Raw genomic sequence first — 25693 nt, 5'->3', positions numbered from 1 at the left:
TCTGAAAGCATTGATGGTAAATTATTTTCTTTAAAGCTTCTATTTTCTAGTCTTCTCTACAAGTTACTTCTCATGAATGTGTTTTGTCTGTCTTGTCAGTATGTTAACACCTAGACCTCTTTTGAAAGGCATCATCCTCAGGGAACCCATAAACCTCCCTTTCTAGTTCTCCAGCTCATCAATTTTGATTGCTTTGTGCCCCATCCTCCACTTCATGTGAAGCCAGCATTGTTTTAGTGTGGATCTCAGCGAGGGTCTTGCTGTTAATGAGCAGAATCTCATATGTTCAGCATACCAGAAGTAGAAGTTCTTCCAATTTCCAAATGGTAGCCAATTGCTACAGACGTTACCTGTGAGAAGTGAAAAGGAGTAGTTCTGATTCTTTGGAGCATTTTTGGTTGTTTTGGTTTGGCTTGGTTTTTTTACTACAAAGAATATTTACTTTGTAAAAATGAATCCTTAGTTTGAAATTAACTAGGAGATGTGCTCTCCATGACATATGAGGAATAAGGAATAGAAGATACCAATACTAGAAAGTAGAAACAGCATAGTTGTGTTTTGTTGTGGGGTTTTTTTTGGGGGGGGGTTACTAGACAAGCAGCAGCTTGTCATTTCATTTGTCATTTTGCTTCACATCCCTACAGGGCCTTAAATTAGAGTGAGTACTGCAAACTTCTGCTTGTCTAGGAAGATCCCTCTTGTGACTCATCAGATAAAAGGCTACTATGCTTACAGTCTGTTACTTTATGTATATATTGTAGTCTGTGGTAATACTTTTAAAAATCATTGACAATTATTTATCTATGGTACACAGCAACCAAAATTCTAAATTAATTAGAAAAACTCAGTATGAAATGGTTACAAGTATTTTCTACTTGTATGTGAAAAGACACAAACTTAAAAAACAGCCAAAATCTGTCTCTAGGTTTTGGTTGCTGTGTTATTTTGTTTTGTAACAGTCTCACTAGGTTCTAGGCCAGGCTGGCCTCAAACTCAGTTCTCCTGCTTCCATAATCTTTTGGTTTGGCTTTGAGTGTGTCCATACTGGGACTTAACCTCAGGCCTGGGGCACTTTTAGCTTTTTAACTAAAGGCTGGCACTCTACTACTTGAGCCAAAAAATTAATTTCTTAATATGAGTAGCTAACACATTTTTCTACCTGAAACTTGTTAGTAGTATTCCATAAATTGAAAACGGATCCAGAGTTTTCATTCAGTCTGGCACTGATGGCTCACACTTGTAATCCTACTATTCACGAGTCCAAGATCTGAGGATTACCATTCAAAGACAGCCTGGGAAGAAAACTCTGTGAGACTTAATCTCCAGTTAACTGTCACAAAGGTGGAAATGGACGTATGGCTCAAATGATAGAGCACCAGCCTTGGGCCAAAAATGTCAAATGAGCACGTTGTGGCATGCTAGCCCTAGTACTGGCACAGATAAAACAAACATGGTAATATCTCACACCACTTAGAAGTATTGGTGAAGATGTGGAGAAAAAGAGGAACCTTTGCACACTGTTGATTGGAATGTGATGTGTTCCAGCTGTTATTGAAATTTTGGAGGGGTCCTCAAAAAAAAAAATAACCCACCATTTGATCCAGCAATTCTACTGGGTATATATTGGCTAGGAAATGTTAGAGGATGTCTGTACTACCACTTTCATTTTCATGGTATTTACTGTAGCCAAAATTGATGCAAGTGCTGATTGATAGAGATTGGATAAAGAGAATATATGTTTACAAAAAAAAAACTAGTCTTTAAAAAAAGGTAATCCTGTAATTTAATTCCTTTTTGGTGATGCTTAGGTTTAAACTCAGTCTTGAGCTACAGGTACTATACTACTTAGCCATGCTTCCAGCCCTAAGGGTAGAATGATTACAGATGGTAGAGAGAATGAGAAAATGTTGGTTAAAGGATACAAATTTTCAAGAGAAATTCAAGAGATCTATTGTACAACACAGTGTATTTGCAGAATGAAACCATTTGCTCATTATACAGTGGGTATTCTAAAACTTGTACACCATAAAAAAAATTGCCAGTTAATAGAATCAAAAAACAGTGTGTTGAGGTATATATCTTGTGCTGCTTTCCATTTTTTCTGTGGGATGTGGGAGTGGGAAGTTTTTCAACTATTTCAAGATACTGAGACAAAAAAATTGAATGTATATAAAAGATGGCAAAGCAGACCTACCAGCTGTGGGCCCACTCACCTTTACTGTAAACCACTGTATTGGGTTATCCTTATAAAAGCAACTTAGACTGTACTAAAGCTAAGGAAGACATAAATTAGCTTTTTCTTCTTGAGACCCTGTCACCATATGTAGTTCAGATTTGTTGTATAGCCCTGTCTGAGTTTGAAGGTGCCATCCTCCTGTTTTAGCTTGCCTTGCCAGTGCTGGATTATAGAATAAAACTTAGTGAAGAAGGGGAATTAAATGGAAGCCCTCAGTGAAATTGCAAATTCTGTATAAAACGTCTCTAAAAGCAATATCTGAACAGTGCTGAAGAAAGATTGTTTTCTTGGGGGCAAAGGTCATTGGATCTAGTGAGCTGGCCATTTGGCCTTGGGTAGGCCACTAAAACTTTCTGTGTTTGAGTCTTAAATTGAAATTGTCACACAAAATCATGCTAGTATTGTGACCTCTCCTTGGGCTTTTCAGTTCTACCACTTTGCTTATGGAAAGAAGAGTCTGATGGATTTGTCTGCCGAGGCTGACTCCCAACTGAAATTCTCAAAAATCAACCTCTTGAAGCACTAGAATTACAGAAACTAGGCTCTTTGCTTCTGTCTCCTGCTTAAATCTTGCTAAAAGTATCAACGGGTAGCCAACAAACTCACATTCTTACCTACTCAGAATAATAATAAGCTTGATAGCCAGATTCTTAGCTGCCATTAACCAGTAAAACGCCAGGCTGGAGCTTGGCCAAACTGGTAGAGCACCAGCCCTGGGTAAAAAAAAGCCTTATGAGAGTGAGCTAAAGCCACAATGTCATGGGGGGGGGGGGTGATAAAAATAAAAAAGCTTCATAATCAATATTCCAAGTTAACATGGGTGACATTTTCCCAAAGGCATCAGAGAAGAACCACCAACCCTCAGGCTTGTGCCATGTATGTCCTAAATCTTTATTGTTGTAGCACACCATTTCAGGGCACTTTAAGCTGCTGTTACAGAAACCAAAAAAAATGCAGTAGCTGAAACCAAGAGGAACATTTTTTTCTGGTGTTAACACTGGTGGTATACTCTGCTTCCTAGGTAATTCAGGGCTCCGGTTCCTTTATTGCTCTGTGATCCTTATGGGTAGTTCTTGTCTTCATAGTTTAATAGATACCACCACAACAGCACTAGCCATCGCTAAAGCAGAGAGGCACGAAGCTTATCTTTAAGCACTTACCTAATTGTCTTGGCAGTACGAAATTTGCCTAACTTCAATAAATAAAAGTGATTTTTCAGAAAGTCACAATCCAACTGGAAGAAATAAGACACCTAATCTCTACCTATCAGTAATTGTTCGTTAGTACAGGGCTTTACTTTTTTGGGCTTTACCTTTCTATCCTAATATTTAATGTTGCATTACAGAACACATTCCCAATGAAATATTGACATATACATTCACTCTATAAGATTGAGCCTTAGGGGCTGGGGATATGGCCTAGTGGCAAGAGTGCTTGCCTCCTATACATGAGGCCCTGGGTTCAATTCCCCAGCACCACATATACAGAAAACGGCCAGAAATGGCGCTGTGGCTCAAGTGGCAGAGTGCGAGCCTTGAGCAAAAAGAAGCCAGGGACAGTGCTCAGGCACTGAGTTCAAGGCCTAGGACTGGCAAAAAAAAAAAAAATTGAGCCTTATACATTTTGCTACACAGTTGCTTAATTCGTTCATGTATGAAAAGTACTTTCCTGCCTTGTCACTGGTGGCTCACACTTAATCCTAGCTACTCAGGAGTCTGAAAACTGAAACTTTGTTCCTAGCCCGCCCAGGCAGGAAAGTCCAGGAGACTTGTTTCCAATCAAGCACCAAAAAGAGCTCCGGGTCAGTGCCCAAGCCCTGTGGTCAAGTCCTAAGACCAACACAAAAAGAAAAATCACGGTTGTAATCCGGAACTATTCACATTTTTAAGAGACGCCTGAGATAAAAAGATGCCAGAAGACAACACTTGAGAAGATAACTTTGGTGTCCTTCAGATTATATAATTTTTTTTTCTTTCTTGGCCAGTCCTGGGGCTTGGACTCAGGGCCTAAGCACACTGTCCCTGGCTTCTTTTTGCGCCACAGCGCCACTTCTGGCCATTTTCTATATACGTGGTGCTGGGGAATTGAACCCAGGGCCTCATGTATGCAAGACAAGCACTCTTGCCACTAGGCCATATCCCCAGCCCCAGATTACACAATTTTCTCGTTCTACTTAAGCATATGTCTAAATGACAGACATGAGAACCACTTAATCCATTCTTAATCGGATTTATCTCCCATATAGCTTCCTTCGAGACTGTTGGTCATCCAAGACCAGGCTCCGGGAACCTGGTTGCTAAGAGACAGGACGCTGGGAGGGTGGGGACGCTGCACTGCGACAAGCCTGACATCGAGAGCCTTCCAAGGAAGGAGAAGGAGCAGGCCCGGCTGGGCGAAGCGGCGTCCAGTAGCTGTTGGGCTTCTGGCTCCCCCCTCCCCCCGGCCCGGCAAGAGGTCGCCGTTCATTGGCTCCTCCACGGTGGCACTAGCCTGCGATTGGCCCGGCGGCGCCGAGCCAGGCTGGCCACACCCTTGGCGCGCGGACGAAGCCGCCCCTGCAAACGGGCGGGAGCGGGGGCGGCCTGCGAGGGCCCTGAGGCCGAGGTGGTGGGCTGGGTTGCCGGAGTTCTGGTCGCGAGCACGGGCGGTGCGGGCCGCTGCAGGTGAATGAGGCACAGCAAGGGCCGCAGCGGCCCAGTGGAGGTGAGCGAGACCAAAGGGGTCAGAAGTGGGGCTCGGGGCGGCATCTCCTTTGCCTCCACCCCCGGCGGGGCAAGATGGACAGGGGTCCGAGTCGCCCAAACGCCTGCGGAGGACTCGCGCTTATCCCGCAGTGCCACGCGCCGTCCTGCCCGGCTCCCCCCGCCCACGTCCCACCCCTGCAGCGGGTTCCGCCGGCCCGCCTGCCTGCGGAGGGAGCCTTGGCTCCGGTCCCGCCGCGGCGCCTGCCCCGCGGCTGTCCCTGCCCGGCGTCTTTGTCTGCTTTCTGCGCCCACACCTCGGGATGGGGTGGGAAACCACCGAGGTCTTGGGTGCCTCTGGTCCCCAAGTTTGAAGGGCTTTGACCTGCCGACCCTGGAGGGGAGATGTAATGGTACCTTCCCCTTCAGAACCAAAGCCAACTAACTACCTAGGTCTCATTTGGGGTGAGAGGTCAGGAAGTCTGGGCACTCGGGCTCCCCCGGTCAAGGATGACTCAATGTTGGTTCACCCTGCTGTGCCAGAGGCCTTCCACATGCTTCACTGTCCTCCCCACCCACCTCCTTATTTTGCAACTGCCTGGAGAGGAAAGGGGGAGGTGGCGGTGTCCAACAGCCTTCTCTGAAAAAAGAAGAAATGAGATACTTGTCCCAGAACCTCTCTCTGGTAGGGAAGTGACTTGCTTTGTCTTATGTGTATATCAAGATGTACCAATCAGAGAGGAGACTTGAGGCATGCTCCTAAAGTGTAACTAAAGGGGCTGGTAATATGGCCTAGTGGCAAGAGTGCTTGCCTCATATACTTGAAGTCCTAGGTTCAATTCCTCAGCACCACATATATAGAAAAGGCCAAAGGCGGCGCTGTGGCCCAAGTTGACAAAGTGCTAGCCTTGAGCAAAAAGAAGCCAGGGATAGTGCTCAGGTCCTGAGTTCAAGCCCCATGACTGGCAAAAAAAAAAAAGAAGAAAAAGTGTAACAATAGAATTTTTTTAATAACGTATTTTACTTTTAAACGATTTTTTAAATTTAATGTTTTCATCACGAATGGAAGTAGATTTGGAGTAATTGGGGCTTTGGACTTTTTCTTATGGTCATAGTTTATACATTTTTCCAGAATTAAATGCCTGTGACAGCCATTTTGAGAGAATTGGTTTTATTTTCTCTTGTTGTATTTTTTTTTTTTTTTTTTTTTTTTTTTTTTGGCCAGTCCTGGGCCTTGGACTCAGGGCCTGAGCACTGTCCCTGGCTTCTTCCCGCTCAAGGCTAGCACTCTGCCACTTGAGCCACAGCGCCGCTTCTGGCCGTTTTCTGTATATGTGGTGCTGGGGAATCGAACCTAGGGCCTCGTGTATATGAGGCAGGCACTCTTGCCACTAGGCTATATCCCCAGCCCGAGAATTGGTTTTATTAAAGATTATTCATCAGTGCTTTGTCCTTCATACTTCAGACTCCAAATGATGCTTTCTTGAGCATTCACTTAATTACAGTTAATGCTGGGTAGTCTCCTTTTGCCTCTCAGTTCTCTATTTTTCAGTGCTGGTACTGGGACTTGAACTCAGGGCCTCATATTCTCATCTGGTTTTCTCTACCTAGTACTCAACCACTTGAGCCATACCTCTAAGCTTTTTGTTGGTTAATTGAAGATCGAGTTGTGGCAAATCACAATCTTCAGATCCCAGATTCCTGAGGAGCTCAAATTATATATGCATGAGCCACAGACACTTAATAATGATTCAGATGTGGTGTGTGTGTGTTTGCTCTTGCATGCACCAGTACTAAGATTTTTACTTGAGGCCTGTGTGCTGCATGTCAGCTTTTTTTTTTTTTAACCACTTACGCCACAACTCCACTTCTAGCTCTTTTGTTGATTAAGTGGAGATAAGAGTCTTGTGAACTTTCCTCTCTGGCTTGCTTCCATCCACAGTCCTCAGATCTCAGTCGCCTGAGTCGCTAGGATTACAGGCATGAGCCACCAATGCCCTGCTTATGATTCAGTTTTCTAAAGAAAGTATGGGGGGGGGGCGGGGAGAGACACACCACAGTACACCTTCCCCTCCTCCTGCCCCATAGTAATAGGGTTTGAACTTAGGTCCTTAATCTTGCTAAGCAGGCAGTCTATTCCTTAAGCCACACCCTCAGCTATTTTTGCTTCAGGTTCTAACTTGGCCATTCCCCAAAGCCTGGATCAAAACCACCTACTAATACTGTGTAGCTAGAATGACAAAGTGCTTTGCTGGAATAACACAGAGGCATCACACATCTAGCTCTTTTGTTGAGATGGAGGTTTCAGTAACTTCTTTGTGTACTGGTCCTGGGGCTTGAAGTCAGGGCCTGAGAGGTGTTCCTGAGCTTTTTTGCTCAAGGCTAGTGCTCTACCACTTGAGCCACAGCTCCACTTCCAGATTTTTTGGTGCTTAATTGGAGATAAGAGTGTCATAGACATTCATGCCTGCACTGGCTTTGAACTGTGATGCTCAGGTCTCAGCCTCCTGAATAGCTAAGATTACAAGCATGAACCAGCTTCAATAACTTTGATCTGAGCCTAGGTTTGAACTTCCTCCTGATCTTCACCTCCTGAGAGTAGCTAAACTTGCAAGGATTATTTAAGTTATTCTTAAATACCTATAGCATAAATGAGTATCGTGGAATAAACATGCAGGTGCTAGGTATGGTAAGATATGCCTATAGGGCTGGGAATATGGCCTAGTGGCAAGAGTGCTTGCCTCCTACACATGAAGCTCTCGGTTCGATTCCCCAGCACCACATATATGGAAAACGGCCAGAAGGGGAGCTGTAGCTCAGGTGGCAGAGTGCTAGCCTTGAGCGGGAAGAAGCCAGGGACAGTGCTCAGGCCCTGAGTCCAAGGCCCAGGACTGGCCAAAAAAAAAAAAAAAAAAAAAATGCCTATAATCACGCAAAGAAAAATGATGACATTCTATAAAAATCTATTTTCTACTGAGTACAATGCAGTGCATTATAGTTATTAAACTATGGCTTTGAACTTGTGGCCCTCCTGACTCAGGCTCCCAAATGCTAGGACTACAGATGTACATTACCATACCTGGACTTATTGTTAGAATTTTTATGCCAATTATGCTCAAAGTAAGATGTAGAAAATAATGGTAATAATAAATTATTGAATACATTTTATGTGCCAAACATGTATGCTGATTGCTTTATAGTATTATTTAATTCTTGAATTAATACAAGGTAGTGATTATCAGCTTATTAGCTGGACGTAGGTGATTTGTTCCTGTAATCCTAGCAAATCAGGAGGCTGAGACCTGAGGATCACAGTTCAAAGCCAGCCTGGGCAGACAAAACTATGACACTCTTATCTCCAATTAGCCAGCAAAAAGCTGGAAGTCAGAGTATGGCTCAAGTGGTAGAACTCCAGTCTCGAACACAAAAAGCTAAGCAAGCACATGAGGCCTTTTGTTCAAGTCCCAGTACCAGCACAGAAGAAAAGGTAGTTATTTTCACTATAGCTGCGACAATTGAAGCCTCAAGTTGCACTAGTAGACTTGGTAAAGCTAGATCCAAATTTATAGCTTGTGCTTCTCATTTCTTTGGTTATATACCTCAAAGCAGTGTTACTGCCCCTTTTTTATGCCTTATTAATCCTTATGAATCTATTTAATCCAAGGATCTAAGGAATAGTGACACTACCACTACATGCATTTAATCATCCTCAATTACGTGCCTGGTAATATTTTCCATCAAAAGTATGTGAGCCAGCTACAGTTTTTACCTTTGTTTTGCAGATGAAGAAACTGAAATACATATTATTGGAACCAGATAATACTGTGAATGTTGAAACCAGGATACAAAGTTGGACTGTCTGACTTCAGAATCTATAATCGCTATACTAGCCCTTCAGTGAGGTACATCACTGATTGATAAGAAGGTATAACTTTAGAGTGCTTAATGTTTTTCTTTGTGTTTATTTTATTTATTTTTATTTTTAGGAACTATTATTTTTATTGCTTCATGTTTAGAGAGTTTAGACTAATTTTGTAAAGTAGTCCCATTTTTTTGGTCACAAGCAATCACTGGGTTCTCTACTGTGCTAGCATACTGTTCCACAGATTTGGGTCCATTTTTCTACATGCATTGACTGAACTCTTCCATCATGTAGCCTCTCCCATAATGCACTGTGTGGGCTGGACCATTTAATCTGCAACAGAAAGCTCATTGCTCTATCTTATCCTTCACTTCCTGCTTAAGCCTTCAAGGTCATCTAGAAGTGAGAGATGAGGGCATTCCGAGATTTTTTTCTTAGCATGCACACAGTCCATGCATGCATATAGCCTTCCAGATTCATAAAAATATGTCGGAGCTTTGGAAGCTGCAGTGGGCATCCCTGTCAGCATCAAGATTGAGTGTACACAGCTCTGAGACAAAGGAGAGGCCTTTTGGCAAAACTGTGTCACATTGGACTCATTAATTCCTTTCACCATGTTGAACTGTCTCAGCAGCCTACAAGCAAATACATGTCTGTGCAAGGAAGCAGGAAGAAGGCACATTGCAGCTTAATTTTTATGATGTGATTATGGTTTAAAAGCCACTTTAAATCGAATATATCCCCAGATTCTTGTAAAAAAAAAAAACTTTGTTTAGTCAAGGAATCATAATTCTCCTGTCACTTCAGAAATTTAAAGATAAATTACAGAGCACATAAATGGTTTGAACAAAGATAATAGGGAGACTGTACAGTGTGAAAATTAGACTTTATATTCTTTGGCCCAATTCCTCTTATCTTTCTTCTGATGCAGCTTCATTTTCTCCCTTTACATCTGATTGGGCACACACCATTTTTTTTTCCTTGGTCTCCTTTCAATGTCTTTCTCCCACAGCATCACGCTCTAGGGAAAGTCCATGGGACTCTTATCTCCAGCTAACCACCAGAAAAGCGGAAGTGGTGCTGTGGCTCAAAGTGGTAGAGCATTGGCCTTGAGCTGAAGAGCTGAGGGACAGAGCCAAGGCCCAGAGTTCAAGCCTCATGACCGACAAAAAAAAAAAGTGAGATGACTTAGCTTTGATGAGCATGTCAATGTATTAAAACTCAAAAGTAGACCTTTGGGCTGCCTTGTACACTGCTGTTGGTCTGCCAGTAGATCTAAGTCATTTCATTGGAACAACTGAATTTATATATTAGGTTCTATCCCTCCCCACCCTAAATCATCTTTGCAACTCATTCTTTCCCCTCTTGAACAGAATGGAAAGATCATGCATTTGAGGGCCAATTTTATCTGGATATGAATCTTTGGTCTGCCTATTATGAGCTCTGTGACCTAGATCAAATTATTGAACTTCACTGAACAATATTCCTTGTCTTGTAAAATGGGGAGGAGAACCAATTTTATAGGGATATGGTGAAAATGTACTGCAATAACATGTGAAAGACATAGTAACATAGTTCCAGGCTACTAGTTGATACTCCGTAAATTATTATTGGCTGTGTTCCTCCTCTGTCCCTCCATGATTCCCCTTTTCTTTGGCTCTTGAACAAAATACTTTGACTATGCTTTTTAAATTAACTGTTTTTCTGCCAGTGTATAGTCAGAATGTAAACATCTGAGGACAGGGACCACAGAACATGGTCAGAACAGCATTTTTGTATTCTTAATACTTGGCACAGAGTTTAGCTCACTAAATGTTAGTTTGTTAATGTGTGAAAATCATCTGGAGTCTCTCTTGGTGTTCTTATTGCCTAAAAATCTTAGACCCTCTTAACTAATGAGGGGTACTGGATATGATATTCAGAAGCTCCTGGAGGGCTGGGATATAGCCCAGAAGCAAGTGCTTACCTATGCCTAACAACTATAACATCTGAGTTCCATTCCTAGTACCAAAAAAGAAAAGATGAAGAAAAATACAGTTAAAAAACAAAAAACAAAAGCTCCTAGATTAAACTAGATGCTATGATGAGAAGCTTTCCCTCTGTAGAAGTGAGTGTGTGTTTATGGGGTGCTTTGCTTGGCCTTTTGTATGAGTGTTAGCATATGTGTTTTTGTGTACATAAGAATTAAACCTGGCTGGGAATCAGTGGCTCATGCCTATAATCCTAGCTACTCAGGAGGCTGAGATCTGAGGATCATGCGTGGTTCAAAGCCAGTCCAGCCAGGAAGTCCATTATACTCTTTTTTTTTTTTTTTTTTTTTTTGGCCAGTCCTGGGCCTTGGACTCAGGGCCTGAGCACTGTCCCTGGCTTCTTCCCGCTCAAGGCTAGCACTCTGCCACTTGAGCCACAGCGCCGCTTCTGGCCGTTTTCTGTATATGTGGTGCTGGGGAATCGAACCTAGGGCCTCGTGTATCCGAGGCAGGCACTCTTGCCACTAGGCTATATCCCCAGCCCTCCATTATACTCTTATCTCCGATAAACTACTCAGAAAAAGGAAGACACAAAGAAGTTCAGGGACAGTAACCAGGCCCTGAGTTCAAGCCATACAACTGACCTTAAAAAAATAAATTTAAACCTGGCCAGATGCTAGTGGCTCATATCTGTAATCCTAGCTAACATAGGAGGCCGAGATCTGAGGATCAAAGTTCGAAGGCAGCCCAGACAGAAAAGTCCAGGAGACTTATCTCCAATTAACCACAGAATACTAGAAGTGGCACTGTGGCTCAAAGTGGTAGAGCACTAGCCTTGAATGGAAAAAGCTCAGGAACAGTATCCAGGCCCTGAGTTCAAGCCCAACAACCAGAAAAAAACAACAGTGTAAGGTCCTAAAAATAATAATAATAATGTAAGATCCTGAGTTCATGCCTCATTACCAGCTTACACATATGTATACTAGTATGTACACATACAACACAAGAAATGTTATAGTAAATACCCAAGTATCTACCATCTAGATTTTACCATGAATACTTTATTCTATTTTTCTGTCATGTTTATATATCTGTTCATCCTTCTGTATATCCATCTATCAAGTAATAAATTCAGAAGCTTTTATAGTTGAAGACCTTTAGGATGAATATTCTATGTTTATTTCAGATCAACTTTATTTTTTTCTTCTATAATAGAAGATAACTTTTAGGAATGAATTGTAACTGATCTATAATATTTTCAACACATTTGGATGTAAATAAAGCTGTACTCTCTACTCCTAGTTCCTAAGATGAGTCGTGGATATTCAGAAAACAACAACTTCCTGAACAATAATAATCAAATGGTCTTGGACATGATCCTCTATCCATTAATTGGAATCCCTCAGACCATCAACTGGGAAACTGTGGCAAGGCTTGTGCCTGGATTAACACCTAAAGAGGTAAAAAAAAAAAAACAATTTTCCAAATACCTTCTGAAAAAATGAGATAAAATGAACAATTTGAAGTCACTACTGCTAAGTATAATGGCATACACCTATAATCCAATCCCAGCTACCAAGATAAGAAGATCATGTTTCAAGCCAGGCATGGTCCAAAAAAAAGCTAGTTAGACTCTATCTGAGAATGCAAACTGTGAAGCTACTCAAAGTGGTACATAGCTATAATCCCAGAAATTCAAGGCATAAGAAGATAGAGATCAGTGGCCCTTTGGGCAAAAGCATGAGATTCTATCCAAAAAAAACTAAAGAATAAAGAGCTTGGTATGTAGTTCAAGTAAGAATGCATACCTATCAAGCCACAAGGCTCTTAAATCCAAACTGTAGTACCACTAAAATATGTAGGTATAAACAAACAGCCATAAGAAAAATATTTTTTGAGTTTTTGAGTTTTACAGGCATGAGATACCGATGCAGCTAACCTCCTTTTTTAAAAATTCATTTTATAACAGTGTGCAAAAAGGTTTGATGAACTGAAGAGCAGTGGCAATTCACCTGTTGACAACCAGTATAATCCCCTAATGGCTACTGGAGAGAGTCCTGTTGAAACTTTAGCAACATATATCAAATCCTCACTTCTTGACATTCAAGATTTTCAGGAGACTGCTGATGGTCAGGATGCTGTTTCCAAAGCAGGTAGGTTTTTTTGTTTTTGTTTTGTTTTTGCCAGTCCTGGAGCTTAGACTCAGGGCCTGAGCACTGTTCCTGACTTCTTTTTTTGCTCAAGGCTTGCACTCTACCACTTGAGCCACAGGGCCACTTCTGGCTTTTTTTTTTCTATATATGTGGTGCTGAAGAATTGAACTCAAGGCTTCTTGTATACGAGGTGAGCACTTTACCACTAGGCCATATTCCCAGCCCCAGTTTGTTTCTTTTTTTTAAGGCAGTACTTGCCCTTACTATATTTGTGCAGAGTTTTACACATACCAACTTTTCTTTGTTTAAATATTAGTATAAAATCTATATACATATAAGTATAAAATCCATATTTATACCTATATTTATATCTTCCTAAATTGTCTTTACTGTTTTCTAAAACTTTAAATGTTAATAATAGCTAAAATACTATTTTCTAAATAAGGTATTAACTATGGCAAAAATTTTCTGCTCCAGTGTGGCTTAGTTATTTCATGTGTTATTATTTGCTATGGATATTCATTGACTTTATTTTAAAGCAGCAGTAGGCAACCTTTTTTCTTCTAAAAGCCATTAGATATTTATAACATGATTCAGGTGTCATGCAAAATTATTAATATAAGCAGACAGCCATGGAGGGCCTACAAAAATTATACGCATCTGTTCCATCATACGCCAAATGATTGGGGGAGCTTTATACAGCTTCCCGGCCAGATGTTCCCCACCTCTGAAAAGGGCTTTTACCTAGACTTTATACTTTTTAATTTTTTTTCTTTTTTGCCTGAGGCTTGAACTCACGGCCTGAGCACTGTCCCTGGCTTCTTTTTGCTCAAGGCTAGCACTCTACCATTTTGAGCCTCAGCTCTACTTTAGGTTTGTGAGTAGTCAATTGGAGATGAAGCGTCTTGTAGGAATTTTTCTGCTCTGGCTGGCTCCAAACCATGATCTTTAGATCTTAGTCTCTTTAGCAGCTAGGATTTCTGATATGAACCACCAGAGGCTGGCTTGTTTACTGACTATTTATTTAACCAGTACTGGAACTCTGGGCTTAGGTGCTATCCTTGAGCTCCTATTTGCTCAAGGCTAGCACTCTACCACGTAGTCACTGCGTACTTCTGGCTTTTTCTATGATTAAAGGGAAATAAGAGTGCCAGGGACTTTCCTGCCCTGGCTGGCTTCAACCTTCATTCTCAGATCTCAGCCTCCTGAGTAGCTAGGATTATAGGCGTGAGCCACTGGCACCCAACTTATTGTTTTATTTTTATTTTTTTGAAGTTTTTTAAAATTTAATTTTATTGTCAATGTGATGTACAGAGGGGTTACAGTTACATAAGGTAGTGAGTATATGTCTTGTCAAACTTGTTACCTCCTCCACTATTTTTTTTTTTTTTTTGCCAGTCCTGGGGCTTGGACTCAGGGCCTGAGCACTGTCCCTGGCTGCTTTTTGCTCAAGGCTAGAACTCTGTCACTTGAGCCACAACGCCACTTCTGGCCATTTTCTGTATATGTGGTGCTGAGGAATGGAACCTAGGGCTTCATGTATATGAGGCAAGCACTCTTGCCATTAGGCCACATTCCCAGCTCCTACTATTTTATTTTTAAATGAGAGACTTGTGTGTCTCCCACATGATCTTCTTTGCAGCTACTTTTTTTTTTTTTTTTTGTAGTACTGGGCTTTGAACTCAAGACCTTGTACTTGATGGGCTCGTAGTCTACCAAATGACCTACTCTCTAGTGGTGTCAAGTGGCACAGTGACCAGCTAAAATATATGTTTTCTGAAATTATGTTGTAAATAACTGGTTTTAGAAATTCTCAGAGTATACTGATTTGCTTTGCTGCAGCAGCACTGTTAATGTTTTTGCTTCAAGAGGAAAAAACTTGCCAAACTATTAGTGGCTCAGGCCTATAATTATAGCTACTCAGGAAGCTGAGCTCTGAGGATCACAGTTTGAACTCAGCTGGGGCTGGAAAGTTATGAGTTGGTTTTTTTTGGCCAGTCCTGGGCCTTGGACTCAGGGCCTGAGCACTGTCCCTGGCTTCCTTTTTGCTCAAGGCTAGCACTCTGCCACTTGAGCCACAGCGCCCCTTCTGGCCGTTTTCTGTATATGTGGTGCTGGGGAATCGAACCCAGGGCCTCATGTATACAAGGCAAGCTCTCTCGCCACTAGGCCATATCCCTAGCCCAAGTTATGAGATTCTTATCTCCAGTGGGAAGTAGAGGTGTGTCTCGAGTGCTAGAACACCAGCCTTGAGAAAAAAAGCCAAGAGAGAACTTGTGGCACTGAGTTCAAGCCCCTGTACTGGTACCAAAAACAAAATAACAAAGGGGAAAACTATTATGTTGATTTGGGGCCCTCTGACCCATATTTGGACATGCCACAATGCTTTCTTTTTTTAAAATCCTCAGTGTAACATCAGCAATTTGTGATTTTTTTGTACTGCTTTCTCCATGTACCTTTGGTATTTAATCACCTGACAAATACCAACTTTAGCCTTGGAAACAATGCATTTACAATATTACCATTTAGTAAGTAAAAGGCCATTAGAAACACTAACAACCCCCCTCCTTTTTTTTGTATGTCTGTTTCTGTATTTAAGGAAGACATAGTATAGCTTCCACAAGGAATTGTTCTTCAGAAAGTGAAAATTGTACTACTCGTAATGGTGGAGAAAAGACTGAAGAATCTGAAGGGTAGGAGGCTGGTTGTTTGCTAGATAAGATTTAAATTATAAAATATATTATTGGTGATTATATGTATCAGTTACCATAATTTAAGGATTTCACTTACAAAATTGGCAAAACAATTGAAATCATTTCCGATGTTGAGCTATATGCAATTGCTTGGCACCTACACTATGATTTGGTCGAGTTATTTATAAATTAGACTATAATTTTCTATTTCAAAGATTCACAAAGATTCACTGTCATATTTGTAAAATTAGAAATAATGCTATTAACACAATAAGTATTTTTTCTCCTAACACTTTGGAAGTGAATTTTTATACCCAAACAAAACTTTCTCTGGCATTATTCTCCAATGTTATTAACCAAATCAGACATGTAATTTAGAATTATATGAGTATAATTACTTATTATACAAACATTTAAAACTGAGGATGTCTTTCAGTGCATTGAAATTATTGGTATTTTGTATGCAATAAATTGCATGTATGTAGTAAATCCAGTTCAAGTTTTGATAAATATGTATACCACATAACTATCACTTAAATCAAGACATAAAACATTTTTGTCATCCCTAAAATCTTTTGTTTTGATAGCTTTTAATAACAGTTTTATTAGTATGTATACTTCACGTGTGTATGTATATGTATGTGTGATTCTGTTGGTATGTTGTTGTTTTTTGTTTGTTTTTGCCAGTCCTGGGCCTTGGACTCAGGGCCTGAGCACTGTCCCTGGCTTCTTTTTGCTAAAGGCTAGCACTCTGCCACTTGAGCCACAGCGCCACTCTGGCCGTTTTCTATATATGTGGTGCTGGGGAATCGATCCCGGATCTTCATGTATACAAGTCAAGCTCTCTTGCCACTAGGCCATATTCCCAGCCACTGGTATGTTTAGAAGAAGGGATAGAGCCCAGTGCTTACATACTAGGCAAGCCATCTAATGAGCTGAGCTAATATCTCACCTCTTTTTCACTTTATCTTGAAACAGGGTCTTGCTAAGTTACTCCAGCTGGCAACTTAGATCCTTGAACTTGAGATCTTCCCAGGCCAGCCTCCAGAGTAGCTGAGACCCTAGGCATGCACCACTTCACCTGATCAAATTTCACTTTTTTTGCATGTGTGTGCATGCATGCGTGTGTGTGTGTGTGTGTGTGTGTGTGTGTGTGTGTGTGTGTGTGTGTACCTGTCTTGGGACTTGAAATCAGGGCCTGGATGCTGTCCCTGGACTTTTTAGCTCAAGGCTAGCACTTTACCACTTGAGCCACAGTTCCATATTTGGCCTTTCTGGTGGTTAATTAGAGGTAAGCATCTCACAGACTTTTCTGCCCAGGCTGACTTTGAACTGCAGTCCTCAAACCTCAGCCTCCTGAGGAGCAAGGATTATAGGCATGAGCCCGTGGCATCCAGCTTCAAATTTCACCTTTTAAAAATGTTTTGCCAGTGGCTGGGAATGTGGCTTAGCGGTAGAGTGATTGCCTAGCATACATAAACAGAAAAAGCTATGTGGCACTGTGGCTCAAGTAGTAGAGTGCTAGCCTTGAGCAAAAAGAAGCCAGAGACAGTACTCAGGCCCTGAGTCCAAGCCACAGGACTGGCAAAAATAAAAAGTTTTGCCTGGTACTTTGGAGGCTTGAACTTAGGGCCTGGCCTTCTTACCACTTGAACCATAGCTCCACTTCCAGCTTTTTACAAGTTAATTAGAAATAAACATCTCAAGAATTTGTCTACCTGGGCTGTTGCTGAGTCTTGATCCTGAGATCTCAGCCTCCTGAGTAGTTTAGGATTATGGACATGAGCAACCAGCACCTAGCTGCCATGTCCTTTTTTTTTTTTTTTTTCTTTTTTAACCAGAATTATCCAGTATTTTATTACATTATACTTCATGATAGCAGTTAATATTTGTTATATTTTGATCACAATTTCTTTTGAAAGAACAATTTGTGAAAAGTTTCTTGAATTCACTAGGTGTACTGGTTCATATCTGTAATTTCAACACTCAGGAGTCAGAAGCAAGAGGATAAAGAGTTCAAAGCCAGAGGCAAGGGGATCAGGAGTTCATAGGGCAGCCTACGCTGCATAGTGAGACCCTGTCTCAAAAAACCAGAAAAGTCATTTGAATTATTTTGACTTTAACATAGCATTGACTATAACCCTTTTATCTGGCAGCCCAGTTTTATATAAAAATTTTATGTTCTCAATTAGTATTGTAGCACAGTGTGTCTCTCCTTTTGTCCTCTTTTTGTAATGATATAATAGCAGATGGGTATCAAACTGGTGTAATTGTCAAAAAAAATTTGTTCAAGCAGTATATGATTATTTTAAAGCAAAACTTGTTTTTGTTGTTGAATTAAAATATCTTGACACATGATCTAAACTGTAAATTATTTTTTCTGTGTGTGTGCCTGTGTCAAAGTTTGAACTTAGGACCTTATATCCTCACTGGGCTTTTTTACTTTTTTTTTTTTTGCCAGTCCTAGGGCTTGGGACTCCGGGCCTGAGCACTGTGCCTGGTTTCCTTTTGCTCAAGGCTAACACTCTGCCTCTTGAGCCACAGTGCCACTTCTGGCTTTTTCTGTTTATGTGATGCTGAGGAATCCAACCCACAGCTTTGTGCATGCTAGACACACACTCTACCACTAAGCCACATTCCCAGGCCTTAATTTAATTTTTTATGTTTTTTTATTTTTTTAACCTTTTAATTATCTCTAAATAGCTGTACAAAGTGGTTTTAGTTTGGCATGTCAATTTATGTGAACAATGCCTCTTGATCAGTGTCACCCCTTTCACTGGGCTTTCTTGCTCACATTTGGCAGTCTACCAATTGAGCCATACCTCCAATCCTAAATTACTTTAAAATATATAAATACATTATAGTCTTAAGAATTCTTTTATCTACATTTATTATATAAAATGAATGCTGAAAAACAGACTTCTTGGTTTGGTTTGGTTTGTTTTTTGCCAGTCCTAGGGCTTGAACTCAGGGCCTGAGCATTGTCCCTGGCTTCTTTTTGCTCAAAGCTAGCGCTCTACCACTTGAGCCAAGCGCCACTTCCACCTTTTTCTATATATGTGGTGCTGAGGAATCGATCGAACCCAGGGCTTCATGTATGCGAGGCGAGCACTTTACCACTAGGCCATATTCCCAGCCCCAAAACAGATTTTCTTGATGATAAAAAAAAACAACTAAGTAAGCCCTGCTGATTTTTAATTTGATTCTTTAATTAATCATTTTAGCTGGGAGATTGGGGGGGGGGGGTTGTTTTTTTGTCGGTTGTGGGGCTTGAACTCTGGTCCTGCGCGTTATCCCTGAGCTTTTCAGCTTAAGGTTGATACTCTACCATTTGAGCCACAGGAACACTTCTGGTTTTCTGGTGGTTACCTGGAGATGAGTCTCGTGGTCCTTTCTGCCTGGGCTGGCTTTGAACTTCGATCCTCTGATCTTAGTCTCCTGAGTAGCTAGGATTACAGGCGTGAGCTCTGTTTTACAGGCTCCTGGCTGTTTTTCCTTTTTTTTTTTTTTTTTTTTTTTAGCAGTATACAATTTTTAGTATTTAATTACTCCCTCCTACACTTATAACCATTTATAAGTACTTCTTTCTGACCCTTATAAGAATTAAAATTACTTAATTGGTATTACTTTAAGTTAAATATAATATATAACAAATAAATTCTAAGCTAGGTAAATTATTAACTTAGTAAAATTAGTAATCTAAGATTGGCAAGACATTTGAAAAATGCTGAATGTCAGAATCCTATAAAACTGATATATGGTCAAAAATCTTCAAAAACATCCTAATCTTTTACTTCCACTAAATGTCAATATTCTTAGCTCATCTTCTAAAACACTAATATTTCATTTCTATGTAACATTTCTTATGAAGGCCAAACATGGTGATCCATGTATGTGATGAAGCAAAAGACTTGAAAGAAGATTTTATTTGCCCACGAGATCTTTTGATATCAGAAATGAAGTACTTTGCTGAATATTTGTCTATGGATGCCCAGCGCTGGGAAGAGGTGGACATTTCAGTTCATTGTGACGTGCACATTTTCAACTGGTTGATAAAATATGTTAAAAGGAACACTAAGGAGAATAAAGATTGTGAAATACCCAATTTAGGTAAAAGACAATCTGTTTATTTTGTAGTGTAATTTGTGTCACTTAATAGTTATATCAGGGCAGAAGTGAAATGTAGAAAATTATTTGAATATTAGTATTTATACTCGTATTACTAACAGTGTTTCAGGAAATTGGGATCTCATCCATTTTAGAAATTTAGTTATTATAGTAAATTTATAACAAACATGTTTCTAGTTCAGCAATTCTTAGCATACAGATTCTTAGCATATGAATTCTTTTTTTTTTTGGCCAGTCCTGGGCCTTGGACTCAGGGCCTGAGCACTGTCCCTGGCTTCTTTTTGCTCAAGGCTAGCACTCTGCCACTTGAGCCCACAGCGCCCCTTCTGGCCATTTTCTGTATATGTGGTGCTGGGGAATTGAACCCAGGGCCTCATGTATACGAGGCAAGCACTCTTGCCACTAGGCCATATCCCCAGCCCAGCATATGAATTCTTAACATGTGGACTACTGAGATCTTGGAGACTATTTTAGAGGTTCCACAAGGCTCAGACAACTTTCATAATTATATATATATTACTGTGTTAAGTTTTATTCAAATAGTTCAAAAACAATAGTGAACAAAAAACTGTTGTAGCTTTAGCCCAATTCAAGGTAGGAGACTAAACTCTATAGTGTATTGTTCAACACTCTACATTCATAGTTAAAAAGGAAGAAAGAAGCTGGATGCTGGTGGTTCATGCATATAATCCTTACTAATCAGGAGGCTGAGATCTGAGGATTTCAGTTTGAAGCCAGCCTGGGCAGGAAAATTTGTGAGACTTTTATCTCCAATTAACTACCAAAAAAAAAAAAAGCTGAAAGCAGAGCTTAGGCTCTGAGCAAAACAGCTCAGAGACTGAGCCCAGGCCCTGAGTTCAAGCCCCAGAACTGGCACAAAAGAAAGAAAAAAAAAAAGGAAGAAAGGAAAGAAAAGTATATGTTAACCTAAGAAAATATTGATGAAGCAGTAAAGATTACTAAATTTATTGCATTTCTACCCTGAAATATATATCCTTTCTCATATTCTGATGAAAAGGGACATGCATTTTCTAGTACATACCATTGTATCTTGGTTGTCTTGAAGAAAAGGCATATGTTTTCTTTAAAAAATAAGCTAATGACTTAGAAAATAACTAACAGTATTTGCTCACCTCAAACTTCCATCCTCCTGATCTCTGCTTCTCCAGTAGCTGGGATTACAGGAGGGAGCACTTGTGCTAGCTGAAGAATCTTTCCAAATTAAGCATTTTCTCATAACAAGACCTACTTATTTATTTATTGGTGGAATTGGTGATTGAATTCAGGACCCTGTGCTTGAGAGGGAAACACTGTAGCACTTGAGCCCTGCTCCCAGCCCTATTTTGCTTTAGTTATTTTTTTTAGGGAGGCTATCACAGTTTAGCTCAGGCAGGCCTCAGATATTGATCCATCTACACATATCTTGAATCACATGCATGGACCACCACACCCAGTTAATTAAGATGGAGTCTTGCTAACTTGCCTATATTGGCATTGAACCACAATCCTTCCTATCTCTACTTCATAAGTAGCTGGGATTATAGATATGAGCTACTGCACATGGCTTTGAACCCCCTTTTGAAATAACCTCACTAATATTTTCACTAATAATTTAAATTTTCTCTCTGTGACTTTTCTTTATCATATCCTCAGCTTGAGTCTTTGAACTTAATCAAACTCCAGGGAAAATTTATTATGTATTTTCTACATATCACATGATTTAACTGAATTTTCTTTCTTTTGTATGTATATAAACTATATAAAAGAAGTTATATTGTTCTTGTTAAAGGAACATCCTCTTTTAAGGTAAGAAGGATCCTGTTCAGAGATTAAGCTATAAGTAAAAGGAAATTTAACTTTTTCTTCTTTTATAGAGCCAGGAAATGTCATTTCAATTCTTATTTCTTCAGAGTTTTTGAAAATGGATTCATTAGTAAGTATTAATTTTTAAAATCCAAACTCTTACCCACTTATGCTTTCTTTTTTTCAAATGTCTAGAAAATTCTAAGGTGTTTTACTAAAATAGTTGTTAATTTAAAAGTGTAATTTCATTACAAAAATTGCTTGTGTTTAGAAGCACTTCCTTTTCTTGGAATCGCATTAAGACTTCTAAATGTCTTATAAATTATATCTATAAAAGAAGCAACTAATACTCAAAGAGTAGCTACTGTGGTTTAGTAGCGTAGATTAACACAAATAGGCAAAAATTCGTTTAGTGCCTAGAAATGCATGGATTCAGCTTTTAAAATTTTATGTTTGAAAGGTATTGCTGCGCTATCCATTGTGCTCCTGTTTTTAACATTTGTTTTCTATTCTGTGTTGTTTTTTTTTTAGGTTGAGCAGTGTATTCAGTATTGCCACAAAAATATGAATGCCATAGTAGCTACCCCATGCAACATGAACTGTATTAATGCAAATCTTCTCACACGTATAGCTGATCTGTTTACACACAGTGAAATTGATGAGTTAAAAGACAAAAAAGATAAGTTTAGGAGGTAATGCTTTAAATTTAGTTTTAAAATTAAGGTTATCATTAAAATATAAATTGATTTATCTTTAAATTTCAGTGAGGTTATTTTTAGAATATTTAGAAATATATTTCTTTTAAAGTGAAGACTCTGGCTTAAGACAAAAATTAGCAATTACTTTGTGTTATGAATGTGTGGTAGTCATTAATTTTAAAATTAGACAGGGGCTGGGAATGTGGCTTAGTGGTAGAGTGCTTGCCTAGCATGCATGAAGCCCTGGGTTCAATTCCTCAGCACCATATAAACAGAAAAAACCAGAAGTGGTGCTGTGGCTCAAGTGGTAGAGTGCTAGCCTTGAGCAAAAAGAAGCCAGGGACAATGCTCAGGCCCTGAGTTCAAACCTAGGAATGGCAAAAAATAAAATAAAATAATAAATAATATATAAATTATTCAGACAGATTATAATATAAAAGGCAAACGTGATATGGATGAGGTCAGCAATAACCCTGTTGCTTAGGAACTGTTTGGGTTTTAGCTGGGTATGGCTGGAAGCAAGGAGCAACATGACTTGTTTTGTTTCCAAGAGGTCATTCTAGTTGCTATATGGAGAGTACTAGTTGCTATGTGGAAAGTAGACTGGAATATAAGAAGCAAGACCTGGGGGCTGAGGATATGGCCTAGTGGCAAGAGTGCTTGCCTCGTATACATGAAGCCCTGGGTTCGATTCCCCAGCACCACATATATAGAAAATGGCCAGAAGGGGCATGGTGGCTCAAGTGGCTGAGTGCTAGCCTTGAGCAAAAAGAAGCCAGGGACAGTGCTCAGGCCCTGAGTCCAAGGCCCAGGGCTGAGCAAAAAAAAAAAAAAAAAGAAGCAAGACCTGTTGCGGAGAAAGAGTTTCAACAAAAGTAATAGTGCAACTAGAAAGAAGTAGGCTGGTTCAGGATTGTTATTAGAAAGGTTTGGCAGACTTGTAAATGGGATAATGTGGAAATAGAATTCAGTTAAACAGATTGTAACTAGTACCACTGATAGAAAAAGAAAGATTGCAGGAGGAAGGATTAGGATGTGGTTGAAAACCAAGAGGTAGATGTGGGTCTTGCTGAGGATAATAGTATACTTCATGCACATCCAGGTGGGATGGTTGGTAACCTGGAATTTAAGTCAGAAGGTAGGGCTTAAAATCAAAATTTGAGAGTAGATAAGATTAAATGGAACTGGATGAGACTCTTAGCAAAAGAACATAGTACTTTAAGAGTTCTGTTCTAGAAATATTTGCCTCTCTGAACATATCCTCTCTTTTCCTATTTTTCTCCCTAAATGAACTTTTTGTATGGTATGAAATAGGGCAGATGCATTTTTTCCCCAAATAGATATCTAGTTAACAAAGCACTATATATTTGAGAGACTGCTTTTTCCCCACAAAATATGCTACACTCAGGTGACTGTGTGAAGTCTATTTCTGTGTCCTCCATTTTTATTTGTTGGTTTGCCTATTCTTAAGTCAGTAGTACCTAATCTTTTTTTTTTTTTTTTTTTTTGGGTCAGTCCTCGAGCTTGGACTCAGGGCATGAGCACTGTCCCTGCCTTCTTTTTGAGCCACAGCACCACTTCTGCCTTTTTCTTTTCTTTCCTTTTCTGCTTGTTTTGGTGTTGTTGTTTTTTGCCAGTCCTGGGGCTTGAACTCAGGGCCTGAGCACTGTCCCTGGCTTCTTTTTGCTCAAGGCTAGCACTCTACCACTTGAGCCACAGTGTCACTTCCAGCTTTTTCTATATATGTGGTGCTGAGGAATTGAACTCAGGGTTTCATGTATATGAGGCAAGCACTCTATATTCCCAGCCCACTTCTGCCTTTTTCTGTTTATGTGGTACTGAGGAATCAAATCCAGGGCTTCATGCATGCAAGGCAAGCAGTCTACCACTAAGCCATATTCCTAGCCCAGCAGCACCCAATCTTAATTATAGTAACCCTGAATAATTTCCTGTATCTAATAATATAAATTTTCCAACTTTGCCCTTTTTTTTCAAAGTAACTATTTGAGTATAATAGATTGTTTGCCTTGCTATGTAAGTTTTATAATGATTTTGTCTTATTTTCTCTCATTCTCACATACACACCAATCTGTTGGGATTTAGAGCTAATATTAAACACATAGATCAGTTTGAGAATATTCAATCTTTTAGAAATACTGATTCAGTTCATGAACTGAATTCTAGGGGTCATCTTTATTGTAGCAATACCTTACTGCTTTTGGTGAAGAGAAATTTCCCTTTTTAATTAAACTTACTCCTAGAGTTGCATGTATGTAGGTGTGTCTGTCTGTCTGTCTGTCTCTCTGACTGTCTGCCTGTCTGTAGATATATGTACTATTGGAAATTATATTATTTATTTTATTTTCTAGTTGTTAGGAAGAGAATATTAATAAAAGCTATCCAAACGTAAGGTTCAGCAGAGAAATAGCAAGTAGGGGCTAGAGAATGAGCCATTGACTAAGCAGGGAATTCAAGCACAGAGATTCTAAAGGAGAAAGTGACTGTTACCTAATGTGTGGAATGCTACTCTCTTAAAACACAGCCTAGTGCTGGTGCTCACTCCTATCATCCTAGCTTCTCAGGAGTCTAAGATCTGGTTCAAAGCCAGCCCTGATAGAGAAGTACATGAGACTTTTATCTCTAATTAACCAGCAAAAAGCCAGAAGTATACCTGTGGCTCAAGTGGTAGAATACTAGCCTTGAGCAAAATAGTTAAGGGACAGCACCCACCTGAGGTCAAGACCCAATATGCTGCCCATACATGCTGCATGCATACATACATATATACATATATACATACATAAATAAATAAGATAGTGATAGGATGTGGCCAATTGGATTTAGAGACATTTTCTCCAGATATTTTACTCTGAATGATTGCTAAAACATTGAGCAGCACTTATTAAGGATAGGCTGGTGAGAAGATACTATTTAGGGCTGGGAATGTGTCTTAGTGATAGAGTGCTCATCTAGCATTCTTTTTTTTTTTTTTTTTCTTTTTTTTGGCCAGTCCTGGGCCTTGGACTCAGGGGCTGAGCACTGTCCCTGGCTTCCTTTTGCTCAAGGCTAGCCCTTTGCCACTTGAGCCACAGCGCCACTTCTGGCCATTTTCTGTATATGTGGTGCTGAGGAATTGAACCTAGGGCTTCATGTATACTAAGCAAGCACTCTATGGCCACTAGGCCATATTCCCAGCCCCCTAACATTCTACCTCTTGACCCATGGAGCCACTTCGGGCTTTTTTCTATATAATGTGGTGCTAAGGAATGGAGCCCAGGGCTTTATGCATGCTAGGCAAGCAATCTACTACTAAGTCACATTCCCAGACCATGACATACTTTTTTGTTTTGTCTTGTTTGTTTGTTTTGTGCTGGTCCTGGTGCTTGAGCCCAGGGCCTGGGCACTGTCCCTGAGCTTTTGTGATCAAATCTAGCACTCTACCACTTGAGCCACAGCCCCACTTACAGCT

The 25693-nt window shown here is 40.1% G+C and overlaps 1 protein-coding gene across 1 annotated transcript in view; it reads left to right on the top strand.

Moving 5' to 3' along the window:
- The first annotated feature begins 4824 nt into the window (after nt 1-4824).
- Nucleotides 4825-25693, top strand: part of Sanbr (SANT and BTB domain regulator of CSR) — a 59773-nt gene continuing 38904 nt past the window's right edge. Inside the window, exons 1-8 of the mRNA XM_048352858.1 lie at nt 4825-4939; nt 8700-8842; nt 12052-12209; nt 12719-12902; nt 15502-15595; nt 19467-19705; nt 21598-21656; nt 22058-22218. Of these exons, the coding sequence (XP_048208815.1) occupies nt 12060-12209; nt 12719-12902; nt 15502-15595; nt 19467-19705; nt 21598-21656; nt 22058-22218 (887 nt within the window). The 5' untranslated portion in view covers nt 4825-4939; nt 8700-8842; nt 12052-12059. The remainder of the gene's footprint in view (nt 4940-8699; nt 8843-12051; nt 12210-12718; nt 12903-15501; nt 15596-19466; nt 19706-21597; nt 21657-22057; nt 22219-25693) is intronic.

This window comes from Perognathus longimembris, chromosome 8 (assembly GCF_023159225.1).
Source record: "Perognathus longimembris pacificus isolate PPM17 chromosome 8, ASM2315922v1, whole genome shotgun sequence".
In the NCBI taxonomy this organism is placed as follows: Eukaryota; Metazoa; Chordata; class Mammalia; order Rodentia; family Heteromyidae; genus Perognathus; species Perognathus longimembris.
The sequence above is the reverse complement of the archived record's forward strand: the minus strand, read 5'-3'. Positions and strand labels throughout refer to the sequence as shown.